Source organism: Bos grunniens, chromosome 5 (genome assembly GCF_055505025.1).
Source record: "Bos grunniens cultivar Pamir isolate PY7600 chromosome 5, Bosgru_T2T1.0, whole genome shotgun sequence".
Taxonomy (NCBI): Eukaryota; Metazoa; Chordata; class Mammalia; order Artiodactyla; family Bovidae; genus Bos; species Bos grunniens.
The window spans coordinates 66,702,792-66,721,605 of record NC_141169.1 but is presented as its reverse complement, the minus strand read 5'-3'; the positions used below and the strand labels follow the sequence as shown (position 1 = coordinate 66,721,605).

Genomic DNA, 18,814 nt, shown 5'->3' with positions numbered 1-18,814 from the left:
CTTGTAACACCCCCAAACAAAAACACGTTGGCTATCGACCTTGGAGGAACATCCCCGCCCTGGGCTGTCCTGAAGATTCTGTGTCAAACAAGGGAGGGTGCCTCACCCCTCACAACCCAGCGCTGGGTTTCCCAGAGCACTTTATTATACTCTCCCCTCACAGACAACATGAATGTGAGCAAACTCCGGGAGACAGTGGAGGAAAGACCAGCCTGGAGGATCAGTCCACGGAGTCACAAAGAATCGGACACAACTTGGCAACTAAACAATGATGACGACAGATGGCTTCCTCCAGGTGCAGGGTAGAAAAGGTGATTCCCTGAGGCCCACGTGGTGCAGGTGAGGCAGCGGGCTCTCCGACAATGGTCTAATGCCTGCAGACACTAGAGAACAGGGGGACAGCAAACGGTGCAGGTGGAGGCCTGAGGTTATCAGGCTCCCAGGTCCACGCCGGGGGGAAGCGCCCTCCTGCTCTGGCTTTAGTGGGCTTGATCAGCCAGCTAGCACTGCAGGCTGACACCTTCTTTTGAAAGTAAGCATCACACAAGATCAACTCACTTCTGTCGGGGAAACGGTTGAAGGAGTTCTCCGGGGCAGAACTAAAAGTCCTCTAGGAGTAACTTCCACGCTGAGGCCACAAAGGGACAAAGGTGATGGCAGAGCAGGCCCTCTGGGGTGCTGGCCTCTAGTGATGCACCAGTGACCATCACCAAGCGATGACCGCCAAGTTCAGATTGCCAGGTACTGTGCATTATCTCATTGCATCCCAGCAACAACCCTGTGAGGCGAGTACTCGTAGTTAGTTATTTCTTTTTTAAATATAAAATATTGTCTCCATCGACAAAGAGGTCCCACACTTTCCCTGAAATAGACCTTGGAATCATAGGAATTCACAAGTTAGAATAAAATCAGTAGGCAGAATTTCCTGGCAGTTTAGTGGTGAGAACTCTGCGCTTCCACTACAGGGGGCACGGGGTCAATCCCTGGTGAGGGGACTCAGATCCCTCAAGCCACACAGCGTGGCCAAATAAACAGTGTTTTCCCAACTCTTGACACAGTAAGAACAGATCAAGCAGACTCTTCAGTAGTCGTCATATAAGTTAATATGCTCCAATAAGGACATATGTCAGCCCTGCAACTGATTAGCTGAGTAACCCTGAGCAGGTTCTTTCGCCTCCATGTACCTAGGTCCTCATCTGTGAAAGGAAGAGATCACACGTTTCTCTTTGAACACCAGAGGTTCAAACAGTAGCATCAGTAAATATACACATGCTCACATGCAGAAATATGTTCACACTGTTAATGAAACCATTACAATGACTGAAGAAGCTCTCCCAGCACATTAAACCACCTCAGGAAGAGCTCAGAGCCATCCAGAGCCCACAGCAGGGGCTGAAGCATGCTCCTTTTCACAGTCATACATACATGCATCCCATTTCTCCCAAGACTTGACTTTCAAATGATAAAGATTTGTTTCTGGGCTCTCCCGTGGGCTCAGTGGTAAAGAATCCGCCTGCCGATACAGGAGACACAGGTTCGATCCCTGATTCAGGAAGATCCCACATGCCACGGAGCAACTAAGCCTGTATGCCACAACTACGGAGCCACAACTACAGAGGAGAGAAGCCACTGCAATGAAGAGTAGCCCCGCTTGCCTCAACTAGAGAAAGGCCCGGGAAGCAACGAAGACAGCACAGCCTAAATAAATAAATCTAAAAAAAAAAAAATAACAGTTTGTTTCTAAAAAGCAAACTATCCCAATTTTCATATACTCATCAGCTGTTTGAGAGATCTCTTGGCACAAGTGTGCCTCTGCTGTTCTTGCTTCTTCCCTCCAGATACATATCCGTGGAGAAGGGAATGCCGACCCACTCCAGTGTTCTTGCCTGGAGAATACCATGGACAGAGGAACCTGGGGGGCTACAGTCCATGGGGTTACAAAGAGTTGGACACGACTGGGCGACTAACACTTCCACTTTTCTTTCCAGATACATAAACTCCATCACCCCCAATAACTGAAAAGACTTCAGGTCGTACCTGGAAATTGGCTACAATGCCCATTCCGATGCATCCCACCAATCCGAGAACCAAGGACACCAAGTTAAAAACAGGAGTGCTGAAATAGCTGGTTTGATTTTGCTTCTCTACTATTTTATACCTTGTGTACATTGTGGCTGCCCCTGAAAAAGAAACAGACTGTGATGAATTTTTAGTGATATTTTAGAAGGAAAAAGACATGAACAGTTTTGCATGGTTTTTACCAAGATTGTATTGGTTGTAATCAAGATTGTAATCAGTCTCCTGATTGCAACAGTCTTCCCACGCCCTCACCCCTGCCCTTGCTCACCTTATTTCTTTCTGCCATCAGACTCAGACTTGGACTCTCTCTCTCTCTCTTTCACACACACACACACACACACACACACGACTTCCCTCGTGGCCCAGTGATTAAGAATCCACCTGCTGATGCAGGGGATAAGGGTTTGATCCTTGGTCTGGGAAGATCCCATATGCCACGGGGCAACTAAGCCTGTGAGCCACAAGTTCTGAGCCCACACGCGGCAACTGCTGAAGCCCATGCGCCCTGGAGCCCGTGCTCCACAGTAAGAGAAGCCACCACATTGAGAACCCGAGCACTGCATCTGGAGTGTAGCTCCCCGATCTCGGGAACTAGAGAAATCCCGCATGAAGTAATGAAGTCCCCGTGTAGTCAAAAATAAACAAATTAAAATAAAAAATGTACCATAGCGATCCTGCCAATGTCAGTACAAATAGGTCTATATACCTCATCATGATGTACAGTGAATGCCATACTTATCTCATCTTTCTCCTAATGATAGATTTCTACATTATGTACTTTTCCCATTACAAGCAATGCTCAATGAACATCCTTGTATAGATGTCTTTGGCACACTTTCAGTGTTTCTGAAAGACGAATTCCTCGAAGTAGTATTCCTGGGTCAAAAAAAACTATGCTCAATTAAAATGCCAAGAAGTACCTCCCAATTGCTCCAAGACTGAGGCAATTTATACTCCCACAGAAGCGTCTGAAAGCAATTATTGCATGCCCTTGTCCTTTTAATTACTGCCAGTCTAACAAATGAAAAATGGCAACCTGTTGGTTTAATTTGCGTTTCTTTGATTGTCCATGAGACTGAGAAACCTTTAGTATGTTCACTAATCCTTTGCAGTTCTTCTGAAAATTGCATGCTTATCTTTTTTTTATTTTTCTCTTGAGTTCATTTTTAATTTGTAGTTGTTTTTATATACATTAAGTACATTAGTCTATTGTCTTCTATAAACATTACAAATTTTCTTCTGGTCTGTTGTTTGTCTTTAACTTTGTGTATCTTTCATCACTTAGAAGTTTTAATTTTTTATCTACCCAAATCTGTCAGTTCTTTCCTATTTAGCTTCTGGGTTTTGTGTAAGCTTAGATAAGCTTTTCCATCTTAAGGTTTTGAAAATATTTTCCTACAATTACATCCAAATCCTCTTATGGTTTTGTTCTTCATGTTTAGTTCTTTACTTGCCACTGGCTTTTGTGAATGGTGTGAGAGGGTACTATTCCTTTTAACTCAGCAAATTTTGCTTACAGAAAAACTCCACATGATATGCACAGATATATTTCAAATACATTCACTTTAGCAATGTAAATTACAAAATAAAAAATAGCCTAAAATATAACAAAAGGGGATTGAATTATAAATTATCATATATCCATGAGATGGATATTATGCATGTGTCAGGATAAAGTAGATTTCTATGTATTCAATAGTGTATGACAGCCACATTTTTTACTGAATCTTTAAAAGCAGACTAAAAGCTAATCATTTATCAGAGAGCATTTTAAACAAAGATATTCATGTCAGATTCTGCCTTGCCTCGAAGCAAAAAGCCACACTGATGGGGAGATGTTGTTAATGGAGAAAGCAACCAGGAGGAGTGCAAGGGAGTAAGACATACCTGGGGAATCTCTACATTTTGCTCAATTTTTCCATGAATCTACAAGTGTTCTAAGAAGTAATGTCTGTTAGAAACACACTCACAGATTTCCAGAAGAGGTTATAGTTGCCAGGGAGAAGGAATGGGGAAGGAATAATTAGGGAATTTGGAATGGCCATGTACACACTGCTACATTTAAAATGGGTAACCAACAAGGATCTACTGTATAGCACAGGGAACTCCACTCAGTGTTATGTGGCAGCCTGGATGGGAGGGGAGTTTGGGGGAGAATGGATACATGTATATGTATGGCTGAGCCCCTTTGTTGTTCACTTAAAACTATCACAACACTGTTTGTTAATCGGCAATACCCTAATACAAAATAAAACGTTTTTTAAAAAATAATGCCTGTTAAAAAGTAACAATAAAAAATGATACATAAACTATAACATTTTACTTCACCTGAGATTGGGAGTTTTTAATTTACTTATAATAATCATTGTGTACTTAATGACTCTGCCTTAAAGTGTCTGCCTACACTGCAGGAGACCTGGGTTCAAACCCTGGATCGGGAACATCTCCTGGAGAAGGAAATCGCAACCCACTCCAGTATTCTTGCCTGGAAAATCCCATGGACGGAGGAGCCTGGTAGGCTACAGTCCGTGGGGTCGCAAAGAGTCAGACACGACTGAGCGACTTCACTTCACTTCACTTCATTGTGTACTTACCAAGAAATGCAGAGAAGTTTATCATAAATCCAAAAATGCCACTCTCTGGAGGTGTTGTTCCTGTGTCACTGAGAAAGAGAAGGCATGTCCAAATTAGTAAAAAGGAATTCAGTTCAGCCCCCTGGGCAGGCACGTAATTGGCAGGCATTATATTGTGTTCCTTCCATGTGTTCGGCCACTTTGAATTCCAAAGATTTGATCTGATTTTGTTCCAAAGTATTTTCATGTGGGCTCTGAAAAATTAAAAAATCCACTTTTCTTCCCCAGTTTTATTGAGATACAATTTTAAAACAGCACTGTATACGTTTAAGGTGTACAGCATAATGATCTGACTTAGACACCATGAAATGATCACCACAGGAAGTTTTGTGAACATCTATCATCTCATAGAGATACAACTTTTTTTAAAAAGAAAATTTTTTCCTTATGATGAGAACTCTTAGGATCTACTTTCTTAACTTTCATATGTAACACAGTGAAAGTGAAAGTGAAAGTCGCTCAGTCATGTCCGACTCTTTGTGTCCCCATGGACTATACAGTCCATGGAATTCTCCAGGCCAGAATACTGGAGCGGGTAGCCTTTCCCTCCTCCAAGGGATCTTCCCAACCCAGGGATTGAACCCAGGTCTCCCACATTGCAGGCAGATTCTTTACCAGCTGAGCCACAAGGGAAGCCCAAGTAACATAAAACAGTGTTAATTATATTATCCATGTTGTACATTACATCTCTGGTACTCATTTATCTGAGAACCACTTTTTCTATGAGTCTGTTTCCTTTTTCTGGTCCCTTTTTCTATGAGTTTGTTTGTACATTTGTTTGTTTGGAAGTATAAGTGACAATGCTATGTGAGGAAATACTGAAAGTGAATGGTGGTGGTGGTTCCCAGATGATTCCACCTGAAAACTCAGATGCATGTGTTCATTTTTTGTGTGTGTATATGTGTGCGTGTGTGTGTTCATACCTGGTGAGGTACTGACTGTTCCGGGGAGGAGAAAAAGGCCAAAAATCACGTTTGAAAAATCTACTATTTGAATATTAAATATACATAAACACATCATTTTAATTTTTAACATGACAATTTATGCATAAAAATTTACATTGCTGAAAAGACGATGGAAGGCTGAACAATAAATATTATTGAGGCTTATCAGTGCTTTATGGAAATAATAAGATATCAAGGGCATACTCGTGATGACAAATTATTTTAACAAAAAAATAGCTTCTAAGAGACATTTTTCAAATGTAGTCTATCAAGGAATTAAAGCTGGAAAGCAGCATTTGGCATGTGCTGGTTTCTATTCATTCACGCCAAGGTTTACATTTTTATGTTCTCAAGCTGCTCACATAAAGCAGCATTTCAAAGTGACAGCAAAAGCGTTCCCAACATAAAACAGCTCAGACCCGTGTTGAATGTTTCCACATTTTAAAACAGCTCTGAAATTTAAGTACTGAAAAATGGATCGAGTTGAAAAGATGCACTTCAAAGTGAAGTGCCCTGTATGTGCAGGAAGCAGGAGCCTTTGAGCTTTGTGAACATTTAATAGTTGAAGAGTATGAAGAGGTTAATGTTCCCCCTTCCCACAAATGCCTCTGGTCCCAATTACTTCCATTTCAGTCACACTTGGACTTCCCTGGTGGTCCAGTGGCTAAGACTCTGCGCTCCCGACGCAGGGGGCCTAGGTTCCAGCTCTGGTCAGGGAATTAGACCCTGCCTGCCACAATGGAGAGAAGACCCTGCGTGCCTTAACTAAAACCTGGCACAGCAAATATTAAAAAACAAACAAACAAACCTCAGTGTCCCTTGTAACTGTAAGAGTTAACATCACTATTTTCCTACTAATAATTCGTTTTCTCACTAAAGGGATGTTGACATGGAGAAGGCTGCCCGATGTGCAGGACGCCCTTCTGAGCACTACAAGGCTCTGAGTGGGTGAGGAGGGGACGGGAACCAGTGATGGGGAGAAGTGGAGACAGCACATGCGTGCCCTTGGGCAGCACTTTGCCAGAAGAGTAATTCACACCGGGGAAAGAAGCCTTCTTTTCTTGCCCTCAGAGTATAGAAAAGCAGCTACCCAGTGACTCATGCAAGAGTACTTGTTGTCACAGGTCTGAGAGGAATCTGCCACGTAAGGGAGTAGGCAGAAGGCGGGACAAAGGTGCTCCAACAGGAGATGAGAAGATGACCAGACTTGGGGACCATCCATCCAGGGAGAGCAAACCAGGACATATTTCAAGGGCCCAGGTGTGCAGTCCACATGACATCAAACATGCCATTCGAAAGCTCAGGATTTCAGAATGATATTTTATTCTTGCTTATCTGTACATTTTAAACCATACAGGCAGAATCTGGGAATTCCCTGGCGGTCCAGTGGTTAGGATTCCAAGCTTTCATTGCTTTGGGCCTATGTTTAATCCATAGTCAGGGAACTAAGATCCTGCAAGCCACCCGGGGTGGGGGGGGCGGGGGGGACCAAAAAAAAAACAACAAAAAACGTGGCCACTTCTAAGAACTTTTAAGGATAGTGTGTATATGTGCTCAGTCGTGTCCAACTCTGCGACCCCATGGACTGTAGCCTGCCAGGCTCCTCTGTCCATGGAATTTTCCAGGCAAGAATACTGGAGTGGGTGGGTTGCCACTTCCTCCTCCAGGAGATCTTCCTGATCCAGGGATTGAGCCTAGTCTCCAGTGTCTCCTGCACTGGTAGGCAGATTCTTAATCACTGTATCACCTGCTGCTGCTGCTGCTGCTAAATCGCTTCAGTCATGTCCAACTCTGCGCGACCCCATAGACGGCAGCCCACCAGCCTCTGCTGTCCCTGAGATTCTCCAGGCAAGAACACTGGAGTGGGTTGCCATTTCCTTCTCCAATGCATGAAAGTGAAAAGTGAAAGTGAAGTCACTCAGTCAAGTGTCTGACTCTTTTCGACCCCCTGGACTGCAGCTTACCAGGCTCCTCCGTCCATGGGATTTTCCAGGCAAGAATACTGGAGTGGGGTGCCATTGCCTTCTCTGACTGTATCACCTCGGAAACCCTTTAAGGATCGTAGTGGTTGCCTACTCTTGTTAGTACAAACAGAAGGCTCCCTCTTTCATCTCCGCCACTGATATGCCATCCTGACGATGAAGACCCAGAAACTTAGGGTCCATGTGAGTCATGGCCACAGTACATCATCAAACATCAGAAGGACCAGGAGGTCTGGGTAATAGGATGGCATTCATTACCACACAATCAGCCTTGACGAATATCACCCAGCTTACTTTGGGAAAGTTGGAATGAGACATCACCACCTAAGAGAGGAATCAGAGCTTCTGCCCAGATGTCAACCTTGATAAAGTGTGGACCAACTTGGGGTAAATACGGGTCAAAAACAACACTGGAGCTGCTCTGAAAATTGATGTGGTATGATCCGGCTACTATCAAGCTCTGAGGAAGACAGCTCCCAAAGCATCCTGTCCTTGAAAGCAGATAGGGTGGGGGCCCCGCTATTTGACACAAGAGAAACCACTTTAGGCCTAAGCCGCTTTGTGATCAAGCCTGGCCACAATGCTTGCCCTTGAACATGTCTCAGCAATAAGGATCTTACCAAAAGAACAAAAGAACAAATAACTGTTATCAGGGAAGAGGAATAAAAATAGCAAAGGTAATAAATAGTTGTAAAGACTCAAAGTTCTGTTTCAATGGTAAAGTTAGCCTGAAGCACTTTCTGGAACTGTTTTGTGGAATTTGGTTTCCCTGGGGCTCAGAGAGAATGTGGTCCACTGGAGAAGGGAATGGCAAACCACTTCAGTATTCGTGCCTTGAGAACCCCATGAACAGTATGAAAAGGCAAAATGAAAGAATACTGAAAAATACTGAAAGAGGAACTCCCCAGGTCGGTAGGTGCCCAATATGCTACTGGAGATCAGTGGAGAAATAACTCCAGAAAAAATGAAGGGTTGGAGCCAAAGCAAAAACAATACCCAGTTGTGAATGTGACTGGGGATAGAAGCAAGGTCCAATGCTGTAAAGAGCAATATTGCATAGGAACCTGGAATGTCAGGTCCATGAATCAAGGCAAATTCGAAGTGGTCAAACAAGAGATGGCAAGAGTGAACGTCGGCATTCTAGGAGTCAGCGAACTAAAATGGACTGGAATGGATGAATTTAACTCAGATGACCATTATATCTACTACTGCAGGCAGGAATCCCTTAGAAGAAATGGAGTAGCCATCATGGTCAACAAAAGAGTCCGAAATGCAGTACTTGGATGCAATCTCAAAAACGACAGAATGATTTCTGTTTGTTGCCAAGGCAAACCATTCAATATCACAGTAATCCAAGTCTATGCCCCAACCAGTAATGCTGAAAAAGCTGAAGTTGAATGGTTCTATGAAGACCTACAAGACTTTTTAGAACTAACACCCAAAAAAGATGTCCTTTTCATTATAGGGGACTGGAATGCAAAAGTAGGAAGTCAAGAAACACCTGGAGTAACAGGCAAATTTGGCCTTGGAATACGGAATGAAGCAGGGCAAAGACTAATAGAGTTTTGCCAAGAGAACTACTGGTCATAGCAAACACCCTCTTCCAACAACACAAGAGAAGACTCTACACATGGACATCACCAGATGGTCAACACCGAAATCAGATTGATTATATTCTTTGCAGCCAAAGACGGAGAAGCTCTATACAGTCAACAAAAACAAGACCGGGAGCTGACCGTGGCTCAGATCATGAACTCCTTATTGCCAAATTCAGACTTAAATTGAAGAAAGTAGGGAAAACCACTAGACCCTTCAAGTATGACCTAAATCAAATCCCTTATGATTATACAGTGGAAGTGAGAAATAGATTTAAGGGACAAGATCTGATAAAGTGCCTGATGAACTACGGACGGAGGATCGTGACATTGTACAGGAGACATGGATCAAGACCACGCCCATGGAAAAGAAATGCAAAAAAGCAAAATGGCTGTCTGGGGAGGCCTTACAAATAGCTGTGAAAAGAAGAGAAGCGAAAAGCAAAGGAGAAAAGGAAAGATATAAGCATCTGAATGCAGAGTTCCAAAGAATAGCAAGAAGAGATAAGAAAGCCTTCCTCAGCGATCAATGCAAAGAAATAGAGGAAAACAACAGAATGGGAAAGACTAGAGATCTCTTCAAGAAAATTAGAGATACCAAGGGAACATTTCATGCAAAGATGGGCTCAATAAAGGACAGAAACGGTATGGACCTAACAGAAGCAGAAGATATTAAGAAGAGGTGGCAAGAATACACAGAAGAACTATACAAAAAAGATCTTCATGACCCAGATAACCATGATGGTGTGATCACTCACCTAGAGCCAGACATCCTGGAATGTGAAATCAAGTGGGCCTTAGAGAGCATCACTACGAACAAAGCTAGTGGAGATGATGGAATTCCAGTTGAGCTATTTCAAATCCTGAAAGATGATGCTGTGAAAGTGCTGCACTCAATATGCCAGCAAATTTGGAAAACTCAGCAGTGGTCACAGGACTGGAAAAGGTCAGTTTTCACTCCAATCCCAAAGAAAGGCAATGCCAAAGAATGCTCAAACTACCACACAATTGCACTCATCTCACAGGCTAGTAAAGTAATGCTCAAAATTCTCCAAGCCAGGCTTCAGCAATATGTGAACCATGAACTTCCTGATGTTCAAGCTGGTTTTAGAAAAGGCAGAGGAACCAGAGATCTAATTGCCAACATCCGCTGGATAATCGACAAAGCAAGAGAATTCCAGAAAAACATCTATTTCTGCTTTATTGACTATGCCAAAGCCTTTGGCTGTGTGGATCACAAAAAACTGTGGAAAATTCTGAAAGAGATGAGAATACCAGACCACCTGACCGGCCTCTTGAGAAACCTATATGCAGGTCAGGAAGCAACAGTTAGAACTGGACATGGAACAACAGACTGGTTCCAAATAAGAAAAGGAGTATGTCGAGGCTGTATATTATCACCCTGCTTATTTAACTTCTATGCAGAGTACATCATGAGAAACTCTGGGCTGGAAGAAGCGAAGCTGGAATCAAGATTGCCAGGAGAAATATCAATCACCTCAGATATGCAGATGACACTACCCTTATGGCAGAAAGTGAAGAGGAACTAAAAAGCCTCTTGATGAAAGTGAAAGAGGAGAGTGAAAAGGTTGGCTTAAAGCTCAACATTCAGAAAATGAAGATCATGGCATCTGGTCCCATCACTTAATGGCAAATAGATGGGGAAACAGTGGAAACAGTGTCAGACTTTATTTTTGGGGGCTCCAAAATCTCTGCAGATGGTGATTGCAGCCATGAAATTAAAAGACGCTTACTCTTGGAAGGAAAGTCATGACCAACCTAGACAGCATATTCAAAAGCAGAGACATTACTTTGCCAACAAAGGTCCGTCTAGTCAAGGCTATGGTTTTTCCAGTGGTCATGTATGGATGTGAGAGTTGGACTGTGAAGAAAGCTGAGTGCCGAAGAATTGATGCTTTTGAACTGTGGTGTTGGAGAAGACTCTTGAGAGGCCCTTGGACTGCAAGGAGATCCACCCAGTCCATTCTAAAGGAGATCAGTCCTGGGTGTTCTTTGGAAGGAGTGATGCTAAAGCTGAAACTCCAGTACTTTGGCCACCTCATGCGAAGAACTGACTCATTGGAAAAGACTCTGATGCTGGGAGGGATTGGGGGCAGGAGGAGAAGGGGACAACAGAGGATGAGATGGCTGGATGGCATCACCAACTCGATGGACGTGAGTTTGAGTGAACTCCGAGAGTTGGTGATGGACAGGGAGGCCTGGCGTGCTACAATTCATGGGGTCGCAAAGAGTCGGACACGACTGAACAACTGAACTGAACTGAACTGAACTGGGGCTCAGATGGTCAAGAATCAGCCTCCAGTGCAGGAGACCTGGGTTCAATCCCTGGATGGGGAAAATCCCCTGGAGAAGGAAATGCCAACCATTCCTGTATTCTTGCCTGGGAAATCCCATGTACAGAACTGCGGCTGCAAAGAGTCAGACATGACTGAGCAACCGAGCAAAACCCCTCTTGAGGGCTCACCCACCAGATCAACGGAACCCTAAGGGATGAGAATGTTGACCTTTTTTGACCTTGTGGTTCTCAAGCTTGGCTACTGTTGATCTCTGCCTCAATTCTATGCTGAATTCCCCTCCACTCAAGCCCTTTAATGAGTACGCATGTACCCTTAGCTTAAAACTTACCTAATTTTACTTTGGGGGGAGATACTGCTTTGGGAAAAAGTGTTTTCCTTATTTGCTGTAACTAATAAATCCTTCTTTAATCCGTTCTCTGGCTTGGTTGTGTCTCCTGGCTTGATATCTACCAAGAGACAGACTCAGTTTTGGGGGTAACATCATCAGGAAGGTTAAATTCTTCAGCAGAAGAGCTGAGGAGAATATCAAGTGTGTGTGTGTGTGTGTGTGTGTGTGTGTGTGTGTCAGAGGTGGCGGGGGAGTGGCTGTGTCCTGGCAGCTTGAAGCCACATGGAGGGAGGGCTATTAAATGTTAACAAGTGCTTTTCTTTAAAAATATATATATATTTTTTTTCATATACATATCCATGTCAGGCGGAAGCTGTAAGGCTATGTGCATATATACATATGTATTTTATGTATATTATATATATAGTATATTTATATGAAAGACTTTCTGACCTTAAAATGTTCTTTTAAGTCTTTTGGTCTCCAAGCTAATATACATTATCAGTAAATATTACATCACATTTTCTGCCCTACACTAGAATCCAGAGCGTAACAATCAAGGGAGTACCAAGGGAATCTATGGTACTCTTCTTATTTACTTTTTAAAAAAAAAAAAAACATTTATTTGGCTGTGCTGGGTCTTAGTTGCCACATGTGGGATGTAGTTCCCTGACCAGGGGTCGAACCTACTCCCCCTGCATCAGGAGCATGGAGTCTTAGGCACAGGACCACCAGGGAAGTCCCTTATTTTACACTTTTAAGCCCACAGTGAATGATCATATTGTGCAGAGGGAGAGGTAGTGGGATCTGGCTGGCACAGCTGTACCTGGGCACCTGATTTAGGAAAGTGGAGAGTGAATGCCAAGCCGAACCAGTTGCCTCCCAGTTTGGCAGAAGGAGTCCTCTTACCCAGCTCCCACCACAGAACTCTCTGTCACGTGACTTAAGCCCTGCCTGCATCCCACCCACATCCTCACTTGCTTCCCAGTAAAGGAGGCACTTCCTGGAAACTGTACGGGGATAGGAACTCACTGTTCACTTGCTTGGGGCTTAGAAGCTATTGAGGCTGTTATGTGTACACAGTTGTGCCTAGGAAACCAATTTACGCCTATATTTACTGTATTTGGAGAAGGAAATGGCAACCCACTCCAGTACTTATGCCTGGAAAATCCCATGGACGGAGAAGCCTGGTAGGCTACAATCCATGGGGTCGCAAAAGAGTCAGACACGAGTGAGTGACTTCACTTTCTTTCTTTCTTCACTGCATTTACATTCTACAAGTTTAGTTCATCACGGAAAATTCCAAGTGGTTTATCTAACATCTTTCTCCAAAATAATATAAACATTAAGCCAGTTCATAATCTACCTGATGCTCAGAGGAAGAAAAACATTACAAATAAGACATGTATGATAATATGTTTGGTCGAATGCTGCTCTTTAAAACATTGGATACCTGTGATTCCATTCCATTACCCTAAAGTCTATGCTCATGGTTTATTGGGGGAAGTGAGATGCTGACAGTATGCAAAATTATCTGCGTGTCCAGACTGAGGTTTATTAGATTCCCCTAAAATCCTAGGCCCATTATTTGGATGATTAGCGAGGACTTAGAACCGAAAAACACTTAATGCACCAGTAAAAGGAGACTATCATTTCCTTTTTCTACACATTTAAATATATTATTCAAAGTAAATATTATAATAAATAGTCATTCCAGGGAATTCTCTTGGCAATCCAGTAATTAGGACTCAATGCTTTACAGCCATTACCCAGGTTCAATCCCTGGTCGGGGAACTAAGATCCCACAAGACTCTTGGACCAAAAAAAAAAAAGATACCCTTTTATTACTTTAAATTATTAGGGTTAATTTTTTGGCAGCTTCACTCAGTGATTATTCTAGGGCAAGAGGTACCCTATAGCTATGTAAACTTTTTTTCGAGGTGTAGTTGATATACAATATTATACTCAACTACTTTTAAACTTGAGAAGAATATCCTAGTCATAAACGCAAATGACTTGCTGTTTTCTCACTTTATCCACATGCAATTACCTCTATCAACCCAAATTCCCTCTTTGTTCATTCATACAACAACATTTTCAAAATAGCGCTAAGCATCTCCTACTTGGTGGGAATTGTGCCTGGTGATGAGGATACAAAGATGAACAGATAATTCACTTTGAGAAGCTTCAGGCAGTTCAGTTCATTCGCTCAGTTGTGTCCAACTCTTTGAAACCCCATGAAAAAGCTTAGTATCTAATAAAAAAAATCAGATTTATTGATTCAACTTATAGTTACTGATAGCCTCTTATGCAGCAGGCAATTCTGTAGAAGGGCTTCCCAGGTGGCTCAGTGAGTGGTAAAGAATCTGCCTGCCAATACAGGAGACGCAGGAGCTGCGGGTTCCATCTCTGAGTCGGGAAGATCCCCTGGAGAAGGAAATGGGAATCCACTCCAGTATTCTTGCCTGGAAAATTTCATGGACAGAGGAGCCTGGTGGGCTACAGTCCATGGGACCACAAAGAGTCGGACATGACTAAGCAACTAAGCTTAGTCACGAATGCAGTGGCAAGCAAAACAGAAAAAGTCCCTCCTTTGTGGAATTACATTCTTGTGGGGGGCAATAAAAATCATCTAGGAGTAATGCATGCTGTGAAGAAGAGGCAAGTTGGATAAGAGGACAGGGAGAGATAGATGAGCCACCAACCCAAGACAGGGTAATGTGGGAAGGGTACTTGAAACAGAGATCTGAATGAAGTGGAATGTTTGGGCCAGGAAAATTACAAGCAGAGGGCAAAGCCAAGTCAAAGGCCAGAAAGTGGCCATATAGCAGAGGAACTGGAAGGAAAGAGGCATGGCTGGAGGGGAGTGAGCCAGGACCTGAGTGCACACGGGCAAGGGGATCATGGAGAGCCCCACAGGTCATGTGAGTCAAGGCAAGGACTCTGTTACTCTACACATGAAGGGAAGCCACTGAGGGCTGAGAACAGGGAACTGGTATCAAGTTGACTGATGTTGTTAAAGAATATTGCAAAAAGACTGTGAAGAGGCAGGCATGGACCAGGGAGACTTAGGAAGTAATTTCAGTAGTTTATCAAGAGAGGACAGTGGCTTGGACCAGAATGGTAATGAAGAGGAAGGCATAAGAGGTCAGATTCTGAAATTTTTTCTGAGAAGAGTCTCTAAAAGACCATCTCTGCTTGGACTATAGCTGCTAAGATTACAAAAGGAAAAAAGTTAACATTTCCTCAACACTTATACTTGGCCAGGTTCATCTTATTTGGTGTTTAGAATGTTATAAGGAAAGTACTTACTGTCACCTTAAAGAGAGACATAGAAAAGAAACTTTGCCCAAGGCCACAGAAACTGTAAATGGGGAAGCCAAGTCATGCACCTGGAGCTGTCTGACTTTGATGGATACAGTTCAGAACTCTTCTCTGCTGCTTTGTTACATTTCTTTTTATTGTAACATGTCATCTCCACATGAATTTACAGAACTGTGTATCTTACAATTGGGTTCATACCAGCTCCCTTCTGAAGTCATTAGTAAGCTGTCCTTAGTATGCTTTGACTCTACACTTCATATTCCTGATGGACTGAATGCAATCACTGTTGGAAAGAGGACTGTTCAGTGGAGCTCTCTTTTTTAAGTTGAAATTAAGCATTAATGTTGAAAAGCTGTCAACCCTGCATCAGTCAAGACTTCCGAGCAATCCTCTACTGCCTTTTAAAAAGTAGAGCTAGCAGAAGAAAAACACGCACAGGTTTAAGTCAGTGGTGAAAAAAAAAGAATTTTATGTAATCAAAGATGTTGAAAACCTTAAACAGAGGAGAAATTATGAGAAATCTATATGCAGGTCAGGAAGCAACAGTTAGAACTGGACATGGAACAACAGACAGGTTCCAAATAGGAAAAGGAGTACATCAAAGCTGTATATTGTCACCCTGCTTATTTAACGTCTATGCAGAGTACATCATGAGAAACGCTGGGCTGGAAGAAGCACAAGCTGGAATCAAGATTGCCAGTTGAAATATCAATAACCTCAGATATGCAGATGACACCACCCTTATGGCAGAAAGTGAAGAATAACTTAAAAGCCTCTTGATGAAAGTGAAAGAGGAGAGTGAAAAAGTTGGCTTAAAGCTCAACATTCAGAAAATTAAGATCATGGCATCTGGTCCCATCACTTCATGGGAAATAGATGGGGAAACAGTGGAAACAGTGTCAGACTTTATTTTGGGGGGCTCCAAAATCACTGCAGATGGTGACTGCAGCCATGAAATTAAAAGACGCTTACTCCTTGGAAGGAAAGTCATGACCAACCTAGACAGCATATTGAAAAGCAGAGACATTACTTTGCCAACAAAGGTCCATCTAGTCAAGGCTATGGTTTTTCCAGTGGTCATGTATGGATGTGAGAGCTGGACTGTGAAAAAAGCTGAGTGCCGAAGAATTGATGGTTTTGAACTGTGGTGTTGGAGAAGACTCTTGAGAGTCCCTTGGACTGCAAGTAGATCCAACCAGTCCATTCTGAAGGAGATCAGCCCTGGGATTTCTTTGGAAGAATGATGCTAAAGCTGAAACTCCAGTACTTTGGCCACCTCATGTGAAGAGTTGACTCTTTGGAAAAGACTCTGATGCTGGGAGGGATTGGGGGCAGGAGGAGAAGGGGACGACAGAGGATGAGATGGCTGGAGGGCATCACTGACTCAATGGATGTAAATTTGAGTGAACTCTGGGAGTTGGTGATGGACAGGGAGGCCTGTCGTGCTGCAATTCATGGGGTCACAAAGAGTTGGACACGACTGAGCGACTGAACTGAACTGATAGTTGACTTAGAAGGCAAACAATACTACGAGCTGTGGAAGTTTAGGATCTTTGATTTCCTTATTGCACTGTAAAGACTGAAATGTCATTAAGTAATGTCAGAATATGTGACTGTATACACGGCTGCTGCTGCTGCTGCTGCTGCTGCTAAGTCGCTTCAGTCGTGTCCAACTCTGTGCGACCGCATAGACGGCAGCCCACCAGGCTCCTCTATCCCTGGGATTCTCCAGGCAAAAATACTGGAGTGGGTTGCCATTTCCTTCTCCAATGCATGCACGCATGCTAAGTCGCTTCAGTCGTGTCTGACTCTATGTGACCCTATGGACATCAGCCCACCAGGCTCCTCTGTCCACAGGATTCTCTAGGCAAGAATACTGGAGTGGGTTGCCATTTCCTTCTCTGACTGTATACACAGAGACCTCATTATCCTATTATTTATTTTCTCAAGTCCCATTGTTGCAGCTGAACAAGGAAGCAAAAGTCACCATTGCCTGAAATTCACTGTAGTTAAGAATCAAAAACTTGGGACTTCCCTTGTAGCTCAGTCAGCAAAGAATCTACCTGCAATGCAGGAGACCTGAGTTCGATTCCTGGGTTGGGAAGATCCCCTGGAGAAGGAAATGGCAACCCACTCCAGTATTCTTGCCTGGAGAATCCCATGGATAGAGGAGCCTGGCAGGCTACACACAGTCCATGGGATCACAAGAGTCAGACACGACTTAGTGACTAAACCACAATAATCAAAAAACCTGGTTTAAGCAGGAAGCCATCAAAAACTACGTGAATATGGCGGGAGTGGGGTGGGGAGTAAATCAGGAGTTTGGGATGAACACACACACTAATATATATATAAAATAGATATATAACAAGGATCTATTGTATAGCCCAGGGAGCTATATTCAATATCTTGTAATAATAACCTATAATGGAAAAGAATTTGAAAAAGAATATGTATATACATAACTGAATCACTTTGCTATGCAACTGAAACTAACAAAACATTGTGAATCAACTATATTTCAACTAAAAACAATAAATAAAAATTATATGAATATGTACACACCACAAATATACAACTGTCCATACATTCATCTGCCTGTGTACTGACGCTGGCCAAGGCTGTAACGTGTGTTACTGAGTCCACTATGTGTCCTCCTGGCATACACACCACATGTACTGTGGATGATCTCATTTCCAGTTTCAGTGTCTTTACAGTGAAGGGAAATCTTAAAAACACTTCTGAAGCAGTTGCAGTACCGAATCCTTCTAGTTTTTCATCAGGTTCTGTACATCTTTACACTTGTCATAAACACTACTAAATGGACTGCAATTTTTGACAACTTGTCTCTTTGGAATCTTTCCGAAGCATTCAACTGAGTTCCCTTAGAAATGACAACTATCTTTTTGCATTCGCAGCCCAACAGTTCCTGTACACTGATTTTAAATCACACAATCACAGTAGAGAAAATACATCTGGCATAAACTCATTTGGGAACCAACACAGCTGGCATTTGACAGGTGGACAAAGAAATAGATGAGAGAAGAGAGCGAGCAGCCCTGACAGAGGCCACTGCTGGGAGGTTTCCAGGGACCCCCAGCTTCCGTCACTGCATTTTTCAGAGAATGAGTTTATCAGTTAGGAGAGCAAGTTGATTAAGTTGAGGTTGGTTAAGAAAGCTACTACTATATTCACAAACTGAGCGGTTATAAAATTAGCCCTCACCTCAACCAAATGTCTTTTCCCACTTAACACTGGCATCTATCCAGACCAACGTGGACTGGTCCCTTGATATTACTAATAGCAAACACTAACAGAGAACTTATGTTCTTGACCAGGGCACTGATGAGTTCTAAGTGAGTTCACATGTTCATGCATCAGGCAGGTGCTATTATTAACCCACAGAGAAGCAAAGAAAGTCAAATGAATTGCCCAAACTCCCACAGCTGGTGTACATGGCAGAGTTGTATTCAAATCAAAGGTATCTACTCCAAAGTTGTTCCCTTACTTAGCACACTATGTTCCCTCTCAGTATGATTATCAAGTGTTGTTCAGTTCAGAGTTCAGTTCAGTCGCTCAGTCATGCCCGACTCTTTGTGACCCCATGAATC

At 43.0% G+C, this 18,814-nt stretch overlaps 1 protein-coding gene across 6 annotated transcripts in view; it reads right to left on the bottom strand.

The window, feature by feature from the left end:
* DRAM1 (DNA damage regulated autophagy modulator 1) overlaps positions 1-18,814 on the bottom strand; it is a 41,747-nt gene that overhangs the window by 13,294 nt on the left and 9,639 nt on the right. For 3 of the 6 annotated variants that reach the window (XM_086401029.1, XM_086401028.1, XM_086401030.1), the window contains exons 2-3: positions 4,674-4,741; positions 2,038-2,180 (exon numbers count right to left, since the gene is read on the bottom strand). In XM_086401029.1, the coding sequence (XP_086257155.1) occupies positions 2,038-2,180; positions 4,674-4,698 (168 nt within the window). In that variant the 5' untranslated portion in view covers positions 4,699-4,741. Of the gene's footprint in view, positions 1-558; positions 779-2,037; positions 2,181-4,673; positions 4,915-18,814 lie in introns of those variants that run through there. The other 3 variants (XR_015163992.1, XM_086401027.1, XM_086401031.1) reach the window with 3 other exon arrangements.